Below are 22,878 nucleotides of genomic sequence, written 5' to 3' on the forward strand. Positions count from 1 at the left end.
TATCTTACAATTGCACTGGAAATGAGAAGAGAAATATGTTATTTGGTAGTCGCTGTTTGTGCTAATGAGGTGCCCTTTTTGTGCTGGCTGTACCTACATTTCCTAAGCCTTTGTACCCATTTTCAAGGTCTTCAGGAAGACCTTGGTTAGTTAGCTGTTTAGCCAGCATAGCTGTGTGTTATCAAAGTTCAGCTTTTAGATCCGATTTTGGTTTTGGTACATCACTTTCCACTTACGTAGTGTGTGACTCTGAACAAGTTGCTTTTACCTAGTTAAATCATTATAGGAATATGCAGTCATAAAAAAACAGAGGCGTACAAGTAAAACAAAGCTTTGTCTTCCCTGTCAAAAGCATATTATTGATAGAATGACATTTTGCCCGGTAATGATGCCAAATTTCTGGAGGCTCCATTCAATTAATGTGCAACATGTTTTCTATGCATGTCTCCCAAAGTAGAGTGTGCAAATCTTAAACTCTGTTGCTGCTGCTCTGTTACTGGCCCAACATGCAAGTGTTACGGCTAGCCGACCCACTTGTTTATGTCTCGGGCTTACTGTTTGCTGCTCATTAATGAATTAGTGTCTTGTAACATGTCAGTAAACTGTAGTATTTTTTATTCTTTCAGGTGTGTAAGTCTACCTCTTATTCATACCGACAGCGGTATTCCAAGATTTATTTTTGTTTACATTAGTATGGCTGTAGCGTGTAAACAATGAACTTTGCTATGAAACCTAAAATAACACAAGAATGGTTTAGCTGAACATATTTTTTTCTCCCTATTCTCTAGGTCTTTACTTCCCATGGACCTACTGTGGTTATGCCTTCTTGGTTCTGCTCCCGAGACTGGTTTAATCATGTTGGCAAGTTTGACGAGGGAGGCAAGGTACTGATGTTCTTTGTGATACAAGACTTTGTGTCGCTGCTTTCATGGCTTCAACCATGTATAAATCATAGTAGAAAAGAAATACAATTCCAAGAATATGGTGGCTCGTTTGGCAGACTTACATGGGGATTTATCACAGCTGAAAACTACTCTCCTGTGTTGCTGGCTTTGCATGTATGTGGTCCAAGAATAGTTTGAAGGATAACAAGTAATGCACAGTTCTGGGTATCTGTGGGAAAGATGTTAAAAGCTTAGTGATATGTTTTCTTGAGTATGTAATTGCAGGTCTGTGCATGTCACAGTGAAATACAATACTTTTTCTAAATTTTGTAACCACTGCAGGTGAGTTTTAAAGACACGCACACAGTTATCATTCATATGGTTGTAAGTAAGCAAAACAAGTATCATGTAAGTGAATTGTTATTTCAGCAGGTTTTCTTTGAATTAACAGCAGCAGTCAGGTTCTCCTCTGAAGGCTTTCATCTTCATTTGTAATTGTATACCTAACCTGCTTCTCCTGCTGTCCGGGTGTTTACTTTTTAAAGTCTTCTGACTCCTTTCTGTATCATTTGTACATAGTTAACAATGCCAACTTAAAAACTTAAGTCCTGACGAAGAGCTCATGCCAGCATGAAAGATCATTTAGCTGCAAAACCTACGTAGGTCCAAAAATATTACATTAGGCCTGCACTCCAGTATCTTTGTTTTTCTGATATTGGACCAACAGGGCATTTTTCCCATTTTTCTTTATAGTTAATGAGACGATGAAAAACTGCACAGCAGCTTATGAAGAATGGAACACAGTAGCAGATGATCTTGTCATATTGGGGTTAAAGCCCCAGCTGACCATCATACATTAACCTACATAACAAACAATGACATTGCTGCAACTTTAGGCTAGGAAGTAGCCCCACCTTTTTAGTTTTGCCAAATTGTCGCAGTTTTGAATTCTCCATTAAAAGAGCAGTTTACTATCTATTTCATACCAATTGCTGACCCTAATGAATGATTTATGGCCTTTCATTTTCTTGGTTAAAAATCATTGGGAGTTTTTCCAGTTGAGCAATATGCTTGGCTTATGTAGAAACAAAAAGGAGCCACTGCATTCGATGATGGGTCTGATAATGGGGCACATACTGTAATAAGATGACATCTTTTGTTCTTGAAGATATTCCCTTGAAATTAACTAGTCCACATAGAAAGCTTTCCTGACTATGGTGAAAAGTATAGTTGCGTAAGTAAACTTACCATAAAAGTAGATGTTCAAGTGATCATTGCTGCAGTATCCTAAGCTATATTGGTTATAATCCTGCCATAGGATACAAAGCCAGCCTCTAGACTTAAAACACAGGTTTGGAAACCAAGCCTTTTAGATCTGTTAAACCATTTGAGAGAGGGAGGCTAAGCCGTAAGGGGACATTGCTAGGAGCAATAATAAAAAAAATAAATATTAAAAAGTAAAGAGTCATGGGCATTCAGAAGCCATGTAACTGAAACACTGCAAGTCCTTAAAGGAGAACTCCATCCAAAAGTCAAATTTTTCTTTCCAAAAAGTGTGTTTCTTTCCCTGTAATCCAAGACTAGACACTTCACATACAGGAAAAACATAATTTAATAATTATGTTAGCCTTTCTTTCCAGCATTTGTCTCATCTCTTACATCACAAAGGCGACTAAGAGCAGCACAGTAATTAAGTTAGGTCACTTATCCCAACAACAAAGCCATTAAGAAAACAATGACATCTAAATGGCCTTATCAGGTGATCCGCTGTGGCGACCCCTAACCGGGAAAAGCCGAAAGAAGAAGAAATGATGCTGGCAATCCGTAAATGATAAAGCCATTTAGATGTCATTGTTTTCTTAATGGCTTTGTTGTTATAACCAATATAGCTTAGGATACTGCAGCAATATATATATATATATATATATATATATATATATATATATATATATATATATACATATACATATACACACACACACACACACACATATATATATATATATATATATATATATATATATATATATATATATATACATACACACACACATATAAATAACAAATGCAGCAAGCAGTACAACCACCACAGCTATCATAAAATAAAACTTTAATGCAATAAAACAAAATTAAATTAAGTTAAAGTTTTAATTTTATGATAGCTGTGGGGGTTGCTGCATTTGTTGGATACTTTTTAACTAAGGTGCTTTCCTTTGATAGCTGGCTTCTTGTTGTTTTGTATTTGTACACACACACACACACGCACATATATATATATATATATATATATATATATATATATATATATATATATATGAAAAACATGAAGAAAGACAGAGCTCACTGTACTTTAAGATCTTTTTATTCTTGGAACCAAAACGTCCAAGCTTACTTACATTTCCAAGAAGTTTCATTCTGACATTTCAATTAGAATATTTAAGACAGACAGTGAAGTGGACATGACGCCCACAGGGTTATGTTTTGTCCACATGTCCACACCCTGGTGTAAAAAAAACACACCAAAATGGTAAGGAGGGAGCAGCTACTGCAACAGTGATCATTCAGATATCTGTTGTTCTGGTAATTTTACTTATGTAAATGTTCTATGTTCTCATATTAATTAATGCTGCAGTAACATAAGCTGCACGGGTATATTAGCATAACTTACAACAACTGGGGGGTGGAAGGAGAAGGGTCCATGAGCCTGTGGAGAATGGGCCTAGCAAGGCCTGACCTAGAACTGGAGAAGGAATCTAACTTGTGCTTTGTAAAAGTATGTACAGAGAACCAAATGACTACTTCCAGAATAATTCTATAGTCCAACCCTTTCCAAAAATCCATAGATGATGCTAAGGCCCTGGTAGAATGTGCATTGACCTTGCCTGGAATACTTTGTTATGATGGAAACAAAAGGTAATAGCCTTAGACAACCATTTAAAAATAGCCTGCTTTGACACAGGTTGTCACTTCTTATCTTCACAAGAAATGAACGACTGATTGGAAGTGTCAGAGAGATTTTTCTCTGTTGTGATATTATACGAGTCTCTTTGGACATCCAAGGTATGAAGTATCCTTTCTCCCTCATTTTTAGTTTCAGGGAAGAACACAGGACCATAGATAGTTTGCCTTAAAATAAACTCTGATACCACTTTAGGCATAACTCTGATACCACTTTAGGCATAAAAGAAGCATTAGGTCTCAAAGAAATTTTCTCTCTGTGAAAAATGAGATAAGGCAACCCACCATAAGATCTTGGAACTTGCAGAGGTCAGAACAACAAGTAAAGCTGTTTTCCATGTTAAGAACCTCAAATCAGCCGGATCAGTTAGTTCAAATGCAGCAAGTATTGGCTTGTGTACTACAAAATTTAGATCTCAAGGAGGAGCAGGTCTGTTATGTAAAACCCTTTTCAAAAACATTTTGACATGAGAATGCATTGAAAGAGGAGGATCTAGGGGCAGACATACTGAAATGGCTGATAAATGAGCGTTGACAGAGGAATAAGAAAGACCATAGGATAGTAATTCACACCAATATTGCAAAACTGGAGAACAACTAGCCCCGAATCACTTCTGGTTATGTTGTTGACACTGACTACAAAACATTTTTTGTTATAGCAAGCTATCTTGCCTTCATATTACCTGCTGCATGTCCTCAGTAAACTGGTGCCTAAAATGAATTAAGACCCTGTCATCTAGGCAGTCAGTTGAAGCTGATTGATGTCAACGTGTATCAGATCCAGTCTGCAAGGAAGCTTGTGGTAATTGCCACTGACCATTTCCAAAAGAAGGGAGAATCATGGATGCCTGGACCAGAAGGGAATCACCACAATGATCTTGGGAGATTCCTTCTGAATATTTAGAAGTACCTTGGATATCAGTGGAAAGGGTAGAAAAGCATACAAGAACATTCCTGTCCAAGGAAAATAAAATGCATCTGTCTTCCAGGCCTTCTTGCATGGATTTCTGGAGGAGAGTTTTGCCAGCTGATTGCTCAGTGAGGAGACCCACTGTCACAAACTAGTTTAGGAATGAGAGGTCCAGAACTGGTTTCCAGACATTTTCTTTGTCTGGCATCAGAAATGTTATTAAATAAAAACCTCTTCCTTATTGGGAAGGAGGAATTCTTCTGGTTAACTCCCTGAGAAACCAAGTGCTATATGACAGGTGGATATGGAATAATTCCCTAGAAAGGAGGGATTTCTTCACACAGCCATTTGTACCCCTGCTGAATTGGTCTCAGGAATAATTTGTCCTAAACAGTTTGTTGCCATAGAGAGAAACAGAGATCCAGACTTCTGGATTAGGTAGGGTTACCATATTTGGTTATACGAAAAAGAGGACGATAGATTCTTTGTTGGGGCAAAAGGTCTTTCACTCTAGGTGAAGACCAAAAAAAGGTCCTCATTTTCATTTGAGGCTCAAGGAGAAAAGCTCCAATAAGTAGTAGATGTACAGCATAGCAATGCTTAAACAATCTCTGAAGAAAGGAAGAAAGGGGTACAAAAACTTACAACTGAACAAACAGGAAATACTAAAGACAGAAACTATATTAATTTCTAGGAAGTATCATTAGTGCACATTACAGAACATAAGAACTAAAAATGATCAGTATAAATATAACAACATCACTAAGCAGTAGAGAGGATCAACATTTGATAGTTAAAGTAATGTGATATGTATCTGTATTCATGCTGATTTTTAATCAGATAAAATGCAGTGTCTCTGTTTCACTAAACAGATCAATAAACGATTTACATAAATAATATCTATTGCTGTAATATTCAAAAACAATACGATTTTAATGTATTTCCTTCTTTTCCCCAAGAAGACAATTAAGAAAACTTGCCTCAAATTTCTGAGGATTTTAAAGACGGACCTGGAGTTGGGACTGGGAGGCAGTTCAAAAAGAAAGGCAAAAAACAGGGGTGCATATGAGAAAAAATACAATGCATAGCATATCTAAACTCGATTTCCATTTATGTGTGTCTAATATATATCCAAAAAAGGTCAAATTACAATCCACCATTACCAACTGAATAACGACGATCACCTACAGCCAAACAATCATAAAAGCTTCTAACTCATTACAGTTCCTCATCACCTTAGAAATCATGTGCCAGACGGAGAAATTGCATAAAACTGAAAGAAACAAAAACGTATCAATTATGTTTACGTCAAAAATACCCCTCTATGGAAAACATTTGGAGGCCAGACTACCTTGAAGCAGTGTCGGGTTAATTTGGGGATGCTCTGGCCTCTGAATCACTCTGAAGACTATCCCTCGCTGAATGTTACAAACATATAATACACCGGCAACATTCTTTTACTATCATCATAGTGCATATACTGATATACACACACACACACACACACACACACACAAATAAAGAATAAACTCACTTTAACTTAAAAAAAAAAAAAACATTTTTACCTAACCAGAAGTAGTGAAAAATCAAAAAAAACGTCCAAAACGGAGACTCCGACTCTGAGACCAGCTGTGGCTGGGTCCTCCTCCCTGACACATACAGTCCTGCTTCTCCCTGCGCAAACAACACAGTCCCGCCACTCTCGCAAGGTCTTCTACCTTCTGCGCATGCGTAGATTTGAAATCTGACTCGGGATTGTAAAACCCGGACAAATCTCGGAAATTTAAAAAAACGCCCAGACCGGTGCACAAAAAGAGGACATGTCCGGGGAAAAACGGACGTATGGTAAGCTTAGGATTAGGGACAGCAGGGGGAGATCCCTTACATAATCATTTTGAATTATGATTGTCTAATGTTTTTTTCCTGGGGCGGGGGGTCCTGCTTTCTTTTTTGAACTTCCATTTGTTTTTAAACATTTGTTTACCAGAGTTTTGCTGAGACTGTTTATTTTATTTTTTTACCAACACCAACAAAAGTGTCTCTCCCATGCCCACTAAGGGGACTTCCAACAGCTGCAGAGGATGTGTTTAACCTCTGATTAAAGGTGGCTGTATGTGCAACACCAGAGGGATCCAGGGAAAAGATGAATGGTCTGAGGAACCAGTTTTGTCCACAGCAGAGTCACCCACTTGTGGCGGAGGCTAATTGCTAGTCTGCTGTGTTGGCAAAGACTATCTAGTTAACTTTTTTCTTTTTGTGGCTAGTAGAAGGGCTGACCATGGGACCACATTTTGTTCATGGTCAGGCTGAAAATGGTGCCCCTTCCCATGGAAACTAAGCAGTGCAAGCCGTTAAAATGTTAAAAGTAGTGTAAAGTTACTTTTCCCAATAAAAATGCATTTAAAAGAATAGTAATATACTTTATTGCCCCAAAAGTAATTTAAGCACAATTTATCCACAGAAAAAAGTGGTTTTAGAATTTTAAATCAACTTTTAAACAGCCAAACACAAAAGTGTACTTCTATTTAAAAGTATGGCAAAGTCATGTCAGTCAATAGAAGCACATATTTCTGGCTTTAAAATTACTTTCCCACACAAGAAAGTAAATTTAAACATTAAAAATAACATGTGGAAGGTTTTTCCCCAAAAGAAATTTCCCTGCCTAACAATGAAACAGCACAAACCAAGTATAGATCCTTAAAAGCTTGCAGAGAAGCACTGTATTGGGGAACAGGAAAGCACTGAAGGGCTTAGTGCCAAACCTGTCTTTTTAGTCGTCCAGCTTGAGCTGACTAATAATTTGGGCATGGTAAGGGTGCCCTGAAGCTTTGTAAGCTAGCTGGCTGTTATATCCTATGTAGGAGGTTAGGCTGAACATCATGATGGCCAAATGACAGAGAGAATTGTCCACATAAGTACCAGGTCTGTTGTGTTTGTAAGAGTCTGAAGAGGAGCATCACTTATTACATATAAGGTGGGGGCAGCTTTTTTCTGAATACGACTGTACTGCACATTTTTTTGCATTTGGATTGAGAAAATGTTCAGTGCACTAGGTGTTTGCATACTCTGACCCCTGCTGGAGCCGTTAAGCAGCAGTGGATAGCAGTGCCCAGCCTGCATTAATTTTGTCAACCACACATTTGGGTTATTGGACTAACTATCTGTAAAATTAATGCCAAACAGGAGAGAGTACCAAGCATTATCACAAACTGGCATCTATTGTATAGCCAGTTTGCAATCCAATGAAAAACATAGGTGGTTATATCAAGTTTGTTCAGTTTTTTAATAATACCAGTATGAAAGATAGTGTGCAAAGCCAGCTCAGGATAAGAAGTGTGCACAGAATAACCACTGCCATAGCTTCTCTAACATTTTCAAATAAATTTACTAGTGTTATAAAACAGGTCCTGCCCATCAAAAAAACAAACTGAGTAGAGTCTAGATCAATTAAGTTGCCTATGTCTGAATAAATAAGTTCTTCTGTGATATGTTCCATGACTGTGCATATGAGGCAGGCCTAAAATTACCTAGATCTGTAGTGTGTACACCTTTTTGTAAGGGAGTCACATTGGCTATTTTCCACGCATTAGGGACAAACCCTGTGGATAGGCCGAAGTTGAAAAGTTTATGTAGAAGTTAATACTTGACACTGTTGAGAATGCAGTCTGGTATGTTATTTGGTCCATTAGAAATATTATTGTTCGCCTTTCCTAGGGAATCTAAGACATGTTCCAAGGCGATGTCATGGAAGACTAAATGTTCAGAGATCGTGTGGGCAACAATGTGGGTAGGTGGTGACAAAAAATGAAATATTTAAAAATGGTGTCCCCCACAATTTTTTTTTCTTTTCTCTAGAATTCTTCAACAGAAACATTGAGAGGTATGACTCAAATAAACTGATCATGGGTATGATATAGGAATGGATTGAAAAGGCCTCTCTGAACTGCCAAGTACACATTAGAAATGTTGCCAACTGGATATTGTGGTGCATTTTCAGGGGAAATGCCTCCTGGAGCAAACCATTCTCTGTCGATATTTATCAGTTAAACCACAGTTAGGCACCACATTTCTGGATATCATTCAGGCACCCGAGCACTGGAGAGAATTCCAAGAAAGATTGGGAATCGTGTGTATTGGAGAGACTAGGCTGTGGAAATAGCTTGAGAAAATTAGGAAGAGTGGCACCCAGGCACTGGAGAGAATTACAAGGAAGATTGATGATCACATGGATTGGAGACTGGCTGTGGAAATAGTATGAGAAAACTAGAAATCTGCTGACTGTATAACAGCATGAATTGGGAAGTACATGATCAGAGTGTAAAAGGATGCAGGGCAGAAGGGGAGGACTACACTGAACACAGACTCAATGGAAATAACGCTTCACATAGGGGATGAAAAATGCACAAAATGCAGTGCTATAGTATTTAGAAAGGAAAACCACAATGGATTCACTCAAGTGGATGTGTCACTGAGGGAAGAGAGCATGAAGGGAGAGTCCTCTGTAGGCACTCCAGGCACACATTAGGTAAATTAGGCAGACAACTAGCCTCATCCTGCCAGGTGTTATAAATGTATGTATATAGGTATATAAGTCACATAACATTTAGTGCAGCCCAGCCTCATCTCATTGCCTTCCTGTCTACACTGGCAGACGACTAGGGCATTCCATGGTTGTATCACTGAATGCCCTGTGTGTAAAGGCAATATTAGGAGTGGGCCATAAACATAAAAGTTTTCTCACTAGCAGCAGTATGAGATTGCAATAAAATGCTTCAGTTTCCTCTGTGAAGATTGAGGAGAGGTACCAGGAGCCGGTTGTGGTCAAATGGTGGTGGGGGAGGGTATTTTAAAAGTTAATTAAACAGGTTTATTTTGCTCTTCACCAGTTTATGTTCTGTATGGTGGTTGTGCAGAAGAGACACACTTTTTATTTCAGGCATGAAAAATTGTTGAATATTATCCCCTATATGCCAAGGATTTTAAGAAACTGAAGTACCCCTTTTTTTTATTATATACTTGGGTCACTAGAGCAGTTATGTGCAGTGTGTTTCTGATGTTGAGCTGGCCTGGTAGATTTCATGCTTTTGTTCCTAGACCAACAAATAAAAAATGTAACTTGTTCCAGAATGTTTTAGCGATGGGATGGAGCAGGAAGGGCACAGGCAATTGAGGAAGTGTTACCACTCTCGCTTAGTAGTATAACTTGGACAGTGCTTCTAAGGCTGGAGTGGCTTTTGAAGGTTAACACTGAAGTCCATCCTGGAAAGTTTGAAGGTTACTCGCATGCAGCCCAAGCAAGCCCTTTATCTTCGTTTTAGTCTAAGTTGTGGTGCTTTCTGTATTTCTGCTTATTTATTACCATAAGGTTCACATACCATAGCATAAACACTGTGCATTCTTGCATCCTAGGGAGGGAAGTACTTGTAATGTGTAAATGAAGAGTTATCTTTTTGACAACAGTAACAGTCTAGCTGCAAAAGAATTTACTTTGTCAAGACTGCACTATTTTATTTTGATCCACACCTGATTTGTGTACTTTGAGAGAACTATTGCAGAATTGTTCAGTCTCTCCCATGTTTACTTAGTTCTTCTGACAGTGACTTTTCAGTTGTCTTTTAACTTTCAGTTTTAATTTCATCTATAATGTCTGTGCCAGAATATATGCTTTGACATTATTTTTTTAACAAATACAGTTGTACCCTGGGGAATGAACTATTTGTGAATCTCTTGGGGGGTTTTATTTAACAGCAGTTTAATGACTGAATGAATAAAGAAATAAATGTATGTTTTAAATAGCACATACACTGTTGTCAGTCACCTTTGCTAGTACATAATCATTTGGCTGGATGCCAAACACATATTATACAACAATTATAATATATTTTGTCAGGAAGAAGTAAAAGGATATCATATTAATAACAGAGCATTCCCGGGTGGCTGGAACCATGAGAAAGAGCCTGAAGAATCACAGCACACCTGCAGCTTTTCTCTGTGATTTATGAACTCTTGTCAAGTTTAAGTACTAATCCCAGAACCATTATTACTACAATAACCCCTCTACCATTTTACTAGCATATAAAGACTAACATTTACAAATGGAAACTTAAGCCTGAGTATGCCTTTTCCAGTGCACTTTGTATAGAATTCGTTTTTCAGCCAACTATGCCTCTATTGCAGCTTCCAACAAAAGCAGGGATGCACTTTCTTTTCCCTTCTGTTCCCATGTGCATCAGAATAGTGAAATAGAACTAACGCTGCTTATAACATTTTACTTGTTGTAGTAAGACAAAAAAGTATGCACAAGCATGTGTGTCTGTGGATGGCTGGATAAACAGATATACGCACACACGTACATACAGTATATCTTTAGTACAAGAGCTGCTCATATAATCTTATTTTCTGTGATGCACTTCTTTACTTCATGAAAAGTGCCAACAGTGTGGAATTTACTTAAGCACATAGTTTCAATGTATTATAACTAAAAATGTTATTTTATTTAAACTTGCCATCAGGATGCAGTGGTGAGGGTCAGAAGACTGTGCATTTTTTGGCATAGGGTTTATGCATTTACTGCTGGCCCTGAAGACGCATTTCTGTAATGTTAACCAGTTTACTTCATGACTAGAATATAATAAATGAGTCTCACACACGCACACACACATGCAAGTGTACGCAAAGTTCAGCCACACTCTCATTAATTCAGTGAACCTCCTTTAATCTGTTTTTCCCCTTTTCAGACCAAGTTATCTATTATAGCTGTAGAAAAAAAAAATAATTCTTATTGTTAAGGTCAGTACAAGCCACAGAAATTGCAATCACAAGACAAATTTGAAAGTATCGTTTCTTTTCTCCTTATTTCTTGAAGGAGCCATAGTTCTGTGAAGGTGATATCAAGGCCTTGATCAGATCGTGGCTAATTTAAAAATTTATTTCAGTGGATTTATTTATTCATTTTTATTTTGTTAACTGGCAAGCCTTCCTCGACTGAATTAACTTACAGACAAGGATCTAGGGAGTAAAGCTCCCATTAGCATTTTTAGTGTTACCATTGCAAAATGAATTTTACTTTGTCATAACCAGAGGGAAAAAAAAAAAAAAAAAACTTATGCTGATCAACAGTACATGCATAATGTTAATAAGAAGTCCCAAGACTGGAAAAACTTCCTTATTAGCCTCAACAAAAGGTTGAGATCCCTCATCAAATCCTCTAAAGCTAGCTATGAAAACAGAATTGCAGCAGATAGTAAAGACAACCACAAGGCCTTCTATAGTTATGTAAAGAATCTCCACGCAATACCCAGATTTGCTCTGAGCTACTGCACAATGGTATTTCCTATACCGAGCCAACAGATATTGCGAATATACTGGCCGACAGATTCACTTGCCAACTGTACCGCTCCCTCCCCACTAAAGGACCAATCACAATACCAGTAGATTGCCAGGCACCCAGTATTACAGCTGCACAGGTTAAAACAGCACTGTCCAAGGCCAAGAATACAGCTTCTATGGGACTTGACAATATCCCTGACTGTGTTCTACATGAACCACAGAGTGAACTGGCACCTCACCTGTGTGCCCTGTTCAATCACAGCCTCTTTTGGCCCTACCGAATGGTGCACTGCTGCAGTCATCTCTCTCCACAAAGGAGGAGTGACTACAGACCCCGGGAATTATCACCCAATTAGCCTGACGAATCTGATATGTAAAGCTCTGGAATGCATCATCATCATCATCATCATCATCATCATCATGGACCTAATAAACAAGGATATAGGGAATCTCCAAATGCTGGATCCTACACAGTTTGGTTTTGTAAAGGGTAGATCATGCCTGCTCAACTTGGTCGACTTCTTTGAGTCAGTCACCAGAGCTGTGGATGAAGGCAAGGTGGTTCATACAGCCTACCTTGATCTGGCCAAGGCCTTTGATACCATTACCCACTCAGGAATCGTAGAAAAACTCACTAAGCTAGGCATCAACCCCAATATCACTAGATGGGTTTCAAACTGGCTCACAGATAGAACCCATAGTGTGAAAGTAGCTGACTGCAAGTCAGACTGAAGACCAGTCACGAGTGGAGTCCCACAGGGTTTGGTCCTGGGTCCTCTCCTGTTTGGTATCTACTTCTTTGAAGTCCAGGCCAACAGGAAAGGATTCTGGCTGACAAAGTTCGCAGGGAGTCCCGCAGGGTTCGGTCCTGGGTCATCTCCTGTTTGATATCTACTTCTCTGAAGTGCAGGCCAACAGGAAAGGATTCTGGCTGACAAAGTTCACAGAAAATTGCAAGTTGGGAGCTATTATTAACTCCCCAAGTGATGTTGACATCCTACAGAAAGGCCTCAATGACACCAACGACTGGTGTCAGAACCACGACCTTAAGCTCAATGCCAAAAAATGTGTCGTCATCCCCTCTGGGAAAAAACTGGTTCCCTTGAATTATCACATTGATGGTAGTCCACTGAACACAGATGGCATTATAAGAGATCTGGGAACACAGGCTGACAGCAACCTCTCTTTTTACCATCACGTTGCCACTGTGGTCAGAAAGTCTTTCTATGTGGCACATCTCATTACTAAGGATTTTGCATCCAGGAAGAAAGAGGTCATTATCTCCATCTATTCTTCCCTCATTAAGCCAATTATTGAGTACAATGCCCCATTTGGCATGTACCTCATTAGACACCTGCAACAACTGGAGAGGCCGCAAAAGTACCTCACAAAGAGGATCCTGGGCCTTTAACACCTGTCCTATATGGACAGACTCAAATAAACTCCAATTATTCTCTGTCTCATATTGCTTACTTACAAGCAATCTCTGCTTGACTTACAAAGCCATGTCTGACCCAGCTCTGTTAGAAATGCTACATCTAAAGAAATCCCAATCCCTCCACACCACATGCTCCAGAGACCTCAACCTCATTACCACAATCAACAGAACATGCTGGAGGTACAGGTTCATAACCCAGAGACTGCCCATGCTATGGAATAGACTTCCCATACATGTGAAGCAGAGCACCTCACTGTCCCTCTTCAGGAGAAATCTTGATGAATGGATAGGAAATAGAAAATTCATCCCGGGGATCACTCCAGTGGCTCAACTCGACAGAGGCATTGGGAACTAAGGTTGGGTGGCATGATGCCAGGGCTATGGGCTAGGCTAGGCTTGTAAAGGCTCCAGGGCCATTAGTCTCTTATACACCTATGAACCTATATGAAGTCTGAAACGAAATTACACTTTATAATTTTGTGACTTCAATCCTCAGTGATTTACTGGAAAACCACACATTTTTTGAGGAACAGACCAAAAATATGAGGGGAAACATATGGATATTCTGCGCAAATCTGGACATTTAAGACGTATGAGAATAGATCATCTGGTTATCATTTTATGGAAACAAACTTCTGTTTGTATGTTTCTTCTCTGTATAGCCATTAACGTGTTTCACACTTAATTGCAGTACATCTCAAGTTGAAAACTGTAATACTGATTTCTGTTCAAAGAAGCCATAAGAGGACTGAAAGGATTATAATGCCCATCTCCCTTTTATTAATATGGTGAAATTCAGAGTAAAATGTTCAGTGTTGACCCTAGATTTACCAAGAGTTTAGTTCATCTGATGTTGCCATCATAATTTCTGCACTTAATGATACCTGTCTTTTGCTGACTTCTGTCTGACAAAGTCCTCGTTTGTCTTCGCACTGTTGAAGCACCAGTTTGATCTCACTTGCTTTGACAATTGTGCCCTTGACATTCTTCTTCTAACAATCCAATAAAAATAAAAAAAAAATCTCATGGCTGTGATACAAAGGATACTGGAAGGAAATTAAGGAATAAAACAGGGTGGTTTAATAATAAAAGCAAACTCATATGTCATGAATCAAACCCTTTCTTAACTATGTTTAAAAGAATATGATTTATAGCATTTGCAGTCTAATGGATTCATGTTGGCATTATTGAGTTAAATTAAAATATCATTGCACTGTTAACCTGCAGTGCCAGAATCACAAATGTAACAAGTGGTAAACCTTGCTTTTCTGCCAAAGAGGGGGAGTAAAATTGATGGGTATTGGAACTATACAAGGAACCATCCACTTTCACAGAAACTATACAAGCAACCATCCACTTTCACAGAAACTATATGAGCAACCATCCACTTTCACAGAAACTATATGAGCAACCATCCACTTTTACAGAACTATACGAGCAGCCATCCACTTTCACAGAAAAATAGCTTAGTCAAAGGACAGGCTGTAAGAATTGCATGCATGACTTCAGAATTGAGTGATGTGAGGCAGGAATTTTTAACATTAAGATATCTGTTTTTAGAAGGGGGATACCCCAAACAGATGATGGAACAATTTATTGAGGAAGTTTACACAGGATGGTGAAAAAAATGTAAGCCCGTGTTAGGAAACCACCCATTAACTAATATAGTCCCCACAGATCCTGGTGAAACAGCTTTATGAGCATGTATGTATAGTGCAGTTCAGTCCTACATCATATGAAATTAAAAACATATTAAAAAGTAAATGGAGTATATTCAGGGTAAATAATTATGTGTTAACTGCAGTGGGAGATAAACCAGTTTTTATCAGGAAGGTGGGCATGAATATTAAACATCTTATGGAAAATAAGTTGAATTTACCGATAGAAGGTGGTTGTGGTACAACAACTTGTGGGAGGTGCTCCCAATGTACTAATATTTTCAAAGAACCTCAAACTCACCCAGCTAATAAGATGGCATCTAAGGTTATATTCAAGAAAGAAAATTGTTTTACCACCAGAGTGGTGTACCTTGCACTATGTGATACGTGCAACAGATTCTATGTTGTGAAAACGGAGAGGGTGTTGAAAAGCAGAATCTATGAGCACATATATGATGTTAAAAAACATGGAGGATACAAGTGCATTATACAGGCATTCCCTCACTTGTTCTAATTTTAAAGGTTTTAAATTTGGTATTTTGGATACTGTGGACATAGATTTTGGGGGGGGGGGGGTAACTGGAAGAATTTATTACGTAAAAAAGAGCTGGTTTAGCAACACAGACTAGCAACTAATTTTCCATTAGGTATAAATGATGCCTTGACAATACTTCCAGCTCTGAAAGAAAAATCTATGAAACTTTAAGTATTTTAACATTTTACATGAATTGCTGTGCCTGCATTTTAAACATATGCTGAAGGTATTTAATATGTAACAGTGTTTTATTTGTAAAAAGCTAAATTGGTTTGAATATTAACTTGCTGTGTATTTCATATTGCTCATGTGACCATTTTACATGTGATTTTTTTGACAATATACCATTGGCTTAATTTTATCTATTATGTAATATATACTGGTATAAAAATGGTTCTTGAATTAGTGTTCTTTATTCTGATGAAGTCTTCTGTGTGAAAGATGAAAGAGCTTAATCTTGGTGTGTTTTTACTGCAATAAATGGAGTTTGTATACAGGGTTGTTTGGTGCATTTTCCATTTGGTTTCTGGTCTTCTGTTATTCGCACTACACCAGATATTTGGATTTTGTCATCTTTTTTGGTGGTACTTGTCCTATATGGATAGACTAAAAAAAAAATCCAACTATTCTCTGTCTCATATCGCCTACTTAGAGGCGATCTCTGCTTGACTTACAAAGCCATGTCTGACCCAGCTCTGTTTGAAATGCTACATCTAAAGAAATTCCAATCCCTGCACATCACAAGCTCCAGAGACCTCCACCTCATTGCCACAATCAACAGAACATGCTGGAGTTACAGGTTCATAACCCAGAGACTGCCCATGCTATGGAATAGACTTCCCATACATGTCAAGCAGAGCACCTCACTGGACCTCTTCAAGAGAAATCTTGATGAGTGGATGGGAAATAGAACATTCACCCCAGGGATCACTCCAGTGGCTCTACTCGACAGAGGCACTAGGAATTAAGGTCGGGTGGCACGTTACCAGGGTAATCCTATGGGCTAGGTTTGTAAAGGCTCCAGTGCCATTAGCCTAGTACACATCTATGAACCTAAGAGTGTTTGAGCAAAAAATTCAAGTCTTGTTTGCAGGTTATCTCAACTTGCAACACTCTATGCAGTCTGTATTTCAGTCTGAAGTCCATATGAAAGGGTTGATATGAAGGTAACCAAGAGATCTTTTGGAGGGCCTCTCTGTTCACTATCAGTCCTGAATGTTTGTTTAAATGTGGCACTGTATAAACACCACTGTGATGTCCCCAAACTGGGCCAGTGATCAAGGAGCCTCAATCCTCACCACTGACTCTGGTGGAAGACTGTTCACTTTGAGAGAAATAGATACACACAATATTTCCAGATACAGCTGTCTGCACCAAGTACAATTTTCCTTCAGAGCACACAGGAAATGCAGTCAGCCCAGGGTCTGGATTTCTTTATATCTGTCTCCCTCCAGGGCCCCAGTAAGGCTCCCACTATCACAGCTTACAGGGTTACGTCTTCAGCTGAGTGTCCAAGCCAAGTCTTACAGCACCCTCTCTGTAAAGCCAGTGCTTCATGTAGCTGACACACACACTGTGAGATTTGATTTTTCACACACACACACACACACCTGGGAAAGGCTGGCATAGATTTACCTTCTGTGCCCCCTTCTGCCCAGAATATAAATTAGTTATCACTGCCACCAGACAGTCCACGATCAGCTACTCTAAGGACCTTATATTGTGTAATGTTAATACTAATACAAATGGTAGTAGTTGACCAAGACAGTGTGGCCCACACAGTGTCAATGAATAAATATAAGGAGTCTCAAAGGTTAAATACTTTCTAAAAGGATCAGCCACAATAAAAGTTTTAAATATATTTAATAATAAATAATAAGAGAACATGAATATGCTGAATATATATTTACAGTAAACTACTGAGTTAAAATCATAGGAAATATTGAAAACAACATTGATGGACAGACTCAGACAAATAAAGACAATCAATATCTAAACTAAGCTTCACTATATTTTCCTGACTGACTCTAGGAGAAATACTATTCCCTACTTAGTAGAGCAACGTAAGATGAAATACATCAACAGTCTTTCTAGTCAGACTCCCAAACAGAATACTCAGAGATTACTCCCTGTAATATTTAAAAAATATTATTTCCAAGGCTGGCAGAATGACCACATCTGGTTACCCCCCTCTAAGTTCCCACACTACACCCCTTTGAAGATGAGAGAGGAATTTAGCTAGACATGTAAAAAATGCATATCTAGAGCTTTTCTGATGTTTATGGCAGGCCTGAGGCCAAGAAACAATCACAGCACTTTCCCTCTTTCTGAAGCGAATAAACAATAGCTTCTTCCAGACCTACCATCCCCGGTCCTATTCATCACTGTGGAATGCCATTTTAATGGTTTAACAGCTCATTTACATTTCTCTTATTTTTCTTAAAGTAAGCTAGCTGGTTAACCTCTGCTCTTCCAGTGTTCTCAGTTACAGTATATACATTTAATCAGTTACTACTTTCATGTATATTCCCTTTCAGTCCAGCAGGACCCACTGTTGATACATTTTTCAACACTAGCAACTTTACAAATACATTTTGATATTCAAATGCCATACAGTTATAATACATTTGTAACATAAGCATTTGTGTAAGTCAGTTTGGTATTTGAATGCTGTACAGTTCTAATACATTTTTAACATAACTCATCTGTACAAGCCAGTTTGGTATTCAGATGCCATACAGTTCCAATACATTTGTAACAAAAGCATCTTGTACACATCAGTTTTATATTCAGAGGATATCATTCTTTACAAAACTCCAGCTAGCTGTGCTGGCACTAGCCCATCTCATGACAACCATGATCATTAGTTTCACTAAAGCAGTGGTCAGAACCATAGATAAGGGCCATCTAACTGTAGAAATGACCTAACAAAGATCCTCAGTTCTCAGAAAAATGGACTTGCATGGTCATACCACAGTAATTTAAATTTTCCTCCTATGTCTGCTGTGGGTTTTATAGGTGCTGGGCTTATCCAATTTGCTATGAACAAAATCATGCTTACATGAACTCAGTTTATTAGAGTTATCCCTCAGAGTTCAATATTAGTTTGGCAGTCATTTGTTATAAGAGTAAATGGTTTGTACCACTTTATTATCAAAGGTGGAGTATGACAGTACACCAGTGTAGTGTTTTCTTTCCCAGCTTCACTAATGGTCTGAATATTAGAGAAGATCCCCAAGATAATTTCCTACAGTCTTTTGAAAACTTAAAGGGCATGCTAAGATCCATCATTCTGAATCCCATCAAAGTTTTCATGTGTTTGACACCTCAGGAATGGAACAAGCATCTAGCTGATTTTAGAAGTAAACAGTGACTCTTGATTTCAAGTATGAGAACAAAAATGACCAGTTTGAGGCAAATTATTTATTAGCAAAGTACTGTATAAATCAGTAGGTAATGCAGATTGTGGTGCACACAAGTACATATTTTCTGTGACTCCTTAATTCTGAGGCTCGTAATTGTGAATCCTAAGATTATGAAAAAAATTAAGGAAATGCAAGAGAATAGCAAACTTTGAACTTTGCCATTCTCTCTTTAAAGTTATTTTTTGATGGGGGCAGTATGCAAGAGACACCCTTCCCTTCTTATAGAGAGCACCTTGTAGCATTCTTAACTCCTATTTCCCAAAATGCTTAGTGGCTGCTGGTATTTTTTCATGAATTTTAGTTGTCGTTGTAATGAACAATACTACTGCTGTCATTTTTGGTTCTGTCCTTGTCACCTTTAAACAAAGCTAGGATGATGTCATGCTGTTCTTTTGTTATCATGTTTGATTATATTTGTAATGACTTCATCATTTTTGAACATTCAGTATCCTATTCCTGTGACACTGGTACCAACATAAGCTTATGGATGGATGTAAACAAAACCAGGTTAGGAAGCCATCACAACCAAATGTATGGATTGGTAATACTGCATATCTGAAGTATTTGAGTGTTTGAGAATAAATGGACAATAAAACAGGAGGGCAATATGCTTAAAAAGAGCATAGAATAATGATAATGTAGGGTAGAAAATGTCTGCTTTCCAGCATTTTTCAAAAAGTTCACAGAACTGCATACTATTTACAACTCATTTGAAAGACAGAGCTTTTGTGTATGCAATTAGTTGTATAGATCCATCCATAGCCCCTTTTACCCATTTTTGCACATGGGGTCAGGTTATTAGTTGTGTAGATCATTTTTAAAAATGCTAAGTTTAAATATATATTTTGTTAAGAAACAGGTGTCTTCTGTTTTCCAACTTTTTTTCAAAGGGTTCACTGAGCTGCATATTTGTCTGATTTAAAAAAAAAAACAGTCTGAGCTTTTGTATGTATGCTATTAATTGTGTATATGATTTTTAAAATTATTCAGTTTAAATATATGTCTTGAGTTAAGAAACGTGTCATTGTATCTTTCTCTTATAGATGTGCATAAATAACTTTCATTCAGAATGTTATAGAATGATAAGAACCTGGTCAGACTCCGTATGGAACTCAGATAATTTTTGTTTTGAGGTTGTGCACTTAAACGTGGCACTGTATCGTTACAGAAATGATTTGACGGCTATCAGTAGTATAGGCCTGGGCAGTTTTGTGTTGTATTATGACCTACTTTCTGCAAAGACTGTATATAGGAATGCATAGTACAAGATAGTCGTTATTAGCATAGATGGTGAGCATTTGCTGTAGATAGTGGTACTGGGTGTGCTCCAGTGTATTGGCTATACTCATATGTAAGTAAAACTAGTATGGTTAGAAACAGCAAATTCCTTTAAAGGTAGAACTATGAAGCATTATGGTTCAGAGACATAATTCCTTACCCCATTCAACTTGCACACTTGTACAGAAATTCAAATGTTTTGTTCAACAACTTGTGCAGTAACACTGAATTCCTCTAAACCCTTTCTGACATAATATATATATGTATACCTCTGTCATGTAACTGCAAATCAGTAGAAATGTGATGTCAGGGTGACTTCTGTTCTTGCACATCCTGTGCTAGCTTCTGACATTTTCTTGTCTGGGTACAAAAATTATGTTGGGAGGGTAGGCAAGGAGTAATTGCTGAGGCAGGGGGTAGATATGTTGTATTATGGTTATGTTTCATTTCCCATCTTTTAGTGACAGGAATCAGTGATGTGATTTACATGGGGAAATTGCTTTCATGCCACTTCTTTGACAGTTTGAGTTCAAGTGAAGTGAAACTGGCTTGCTTCCTGCAAAATTCAGAGCAGCACTTTTTAAAGTTATAGGAACATGCATTAAAATCTTAATAAGGTTTTATGATTTCACTTTTAAAAATAAGTAAAAGTTATTTTGTTCACCTTAAACATCTTTGTTAATGATTGCAAACAAAATATTGCAACAATAGTGCCATCTGCATGCATTATGTACCTCTTTTGAGCCACTTGAGTGGCTAGTCAGTTATTCCAAAACTAACATTCGCTTTCAAACTTTAAACTTCATTTAACATCTGGATACAGTCCAAAGCTAGGGATTGCATTTTTAATTGTGGTCTTCATTTCAACTCATCAGTTCATGGCACCGTTATTGAAAAAAGTGAAGTACCTTCTTGGGTCCCTAAAATTCAGCCATAATACAGTCATTCCTGTCTAGCTTACTTCTCATTGCTGTAGCATCTAAACCTCTGAGCCCCACCAGATGTGTATATAATTATTAGTCAACCTGTTTCTTCTTTACCATCTCCTTGCCTATTCTACCTTCTTGTATATTTTACAGCTGAGTTCAAATCAACCACTTACTCATCTGAATGTTTTTTTTCCCTTTATGTCAATGCGTTCAGTTCCGTTGCCTTCAGGCTGCTCATAATCTCATGTATCTCTTCTGTCTTGGGTAGGCTGTCAGATTTCCATGCTCATGTTATTGCCTGTTTAGCTACTAACATTTATATTTAGGCTGTTCCAGCCTATCACCCAGACTATAAAATAATTTTGAGTTAAGATAAGAATATGCGTGTAACTTGAGTGTTTGCTGAGATATTGTAAATTGTTTACAAAATATTACATGTAAATCAAGTTTATGTCCTAGAACTTAAAGAATACTACTACACTAAAATTAAGTTTGTGCTGAAGAGTTTGCTGTTTATACTTCTTTAGTAACCCTTATGGTTCCAGAGACATTGACATTTGCGAGAAATGTATGGACATAATTTGATTTTATCTAAAAGTTTAAGCTCCATGTGTTGGAAGTTACCAAATAAACATCCAGATTTCCATTGGAGAAAATGAGTCCCATATTTATATTAATATATTATTTTCCAAATTCTCCTTCTAAAGTAATGGTGACACTTGAAGTTTCCAGGTTGTATTCAATTTGTGTCAACATCGGGTGTTTACATTTTGCATTATATTATTGTGATCATTCTAGGTATACAGGTATTAATTGCTGCTTTATAGTACCCTTGCAAATTTGGCATTCCTAGGCCCCATTTTTCTACTGGTAGAACTAATGCCTCCCTAGGCCTTTTCCATCCCTTAGAAAACACCTTACCTCTTTCAGCAGCTTATCCCAGACCTTGCCTTTAGGTTGATAAAAGAAAGCTTGTCCAGTATATAAAATCAAGGGAACCACAAACATTTTTATGGCTAATATTTATGATTTAAGTATAGCTTCATCAATTTCTGTTTTTCATTTATCTTGTATTTTGTATCCTCCAAGGTCTTTGTTGCTCTCCTCTGTGCTTTCATCACCAATGCCCCTAAATATTTAATTTATAGTGTTCCCATAAATAGGGGTGGTGGTGTACCAATTTAAATGTGGGAACATAGTTAACTTTTATTGCCTTAGTCTTACTTTTATTTTCTTACACACACTCAGGTCCTGAAATTCACTCAGAAATATTTTTCTAGATATACTATATAGAAAATTAAATAATCTCAAATAATGCTTTTTTTTCCCCTATATACACCCTTTCATGTTTTTAATCATAGGTTTTAAGTATTATCAAATAGTGGGGACAATGGACATCCCTGTTTTGTTCTTCTACCTAAAGTGAACTCCTGAGAGATGATCCCTCACATCTTTATACTAGCTGTTGACTCATAGTAAATGTCACCAATCAACCTGAGTCATCCTTGTGAGAATCTAAACCTTTCTTATTAAT

General features: G+C 37.7%; 1 protein-coding gene across 1 annotated transcript in view; it reads left to right on the forward strand.

Moving 5' to 3' along the window:
* The first annotated feature begins 792 nt into the window (after positions 1–792).
* The window catches only part of LOC122799206 (UDP-GlcNAc:betaGal beta-1,3-N-acetylglucosaminyltransferase-like protein 1), an 819,663-nt gene continuing 797,577 nt past the window's right edge, over positions 793–22,878 (forward strand). The window contains exon 1 of the mRNA XM_044068122.1: positions 793–884. Within this exon, the coding sequence (XP_043924057.1) occupies positions 819–884 (66 nt within the window). The 5' untranslated portion in view covers positions 793–818. The remainder of the gene's footprint in view (positions 885–22,878) is intronic.

The sequence above is a fragment of the Protopterus annectens genome, chromosome 4.part0 (assembly GCF_019279795.1).
Source record: "Protopterus annectens isolate FY-2018-M chromosome 4.part0, PAN1.0, whole genome shotgun sequence".
Lineage (NCBI taxonomy): Eukaryota > Metazoa > Chordata > Ceratodontiformes > Protopteridae > Protopterus > Protopterus annectens.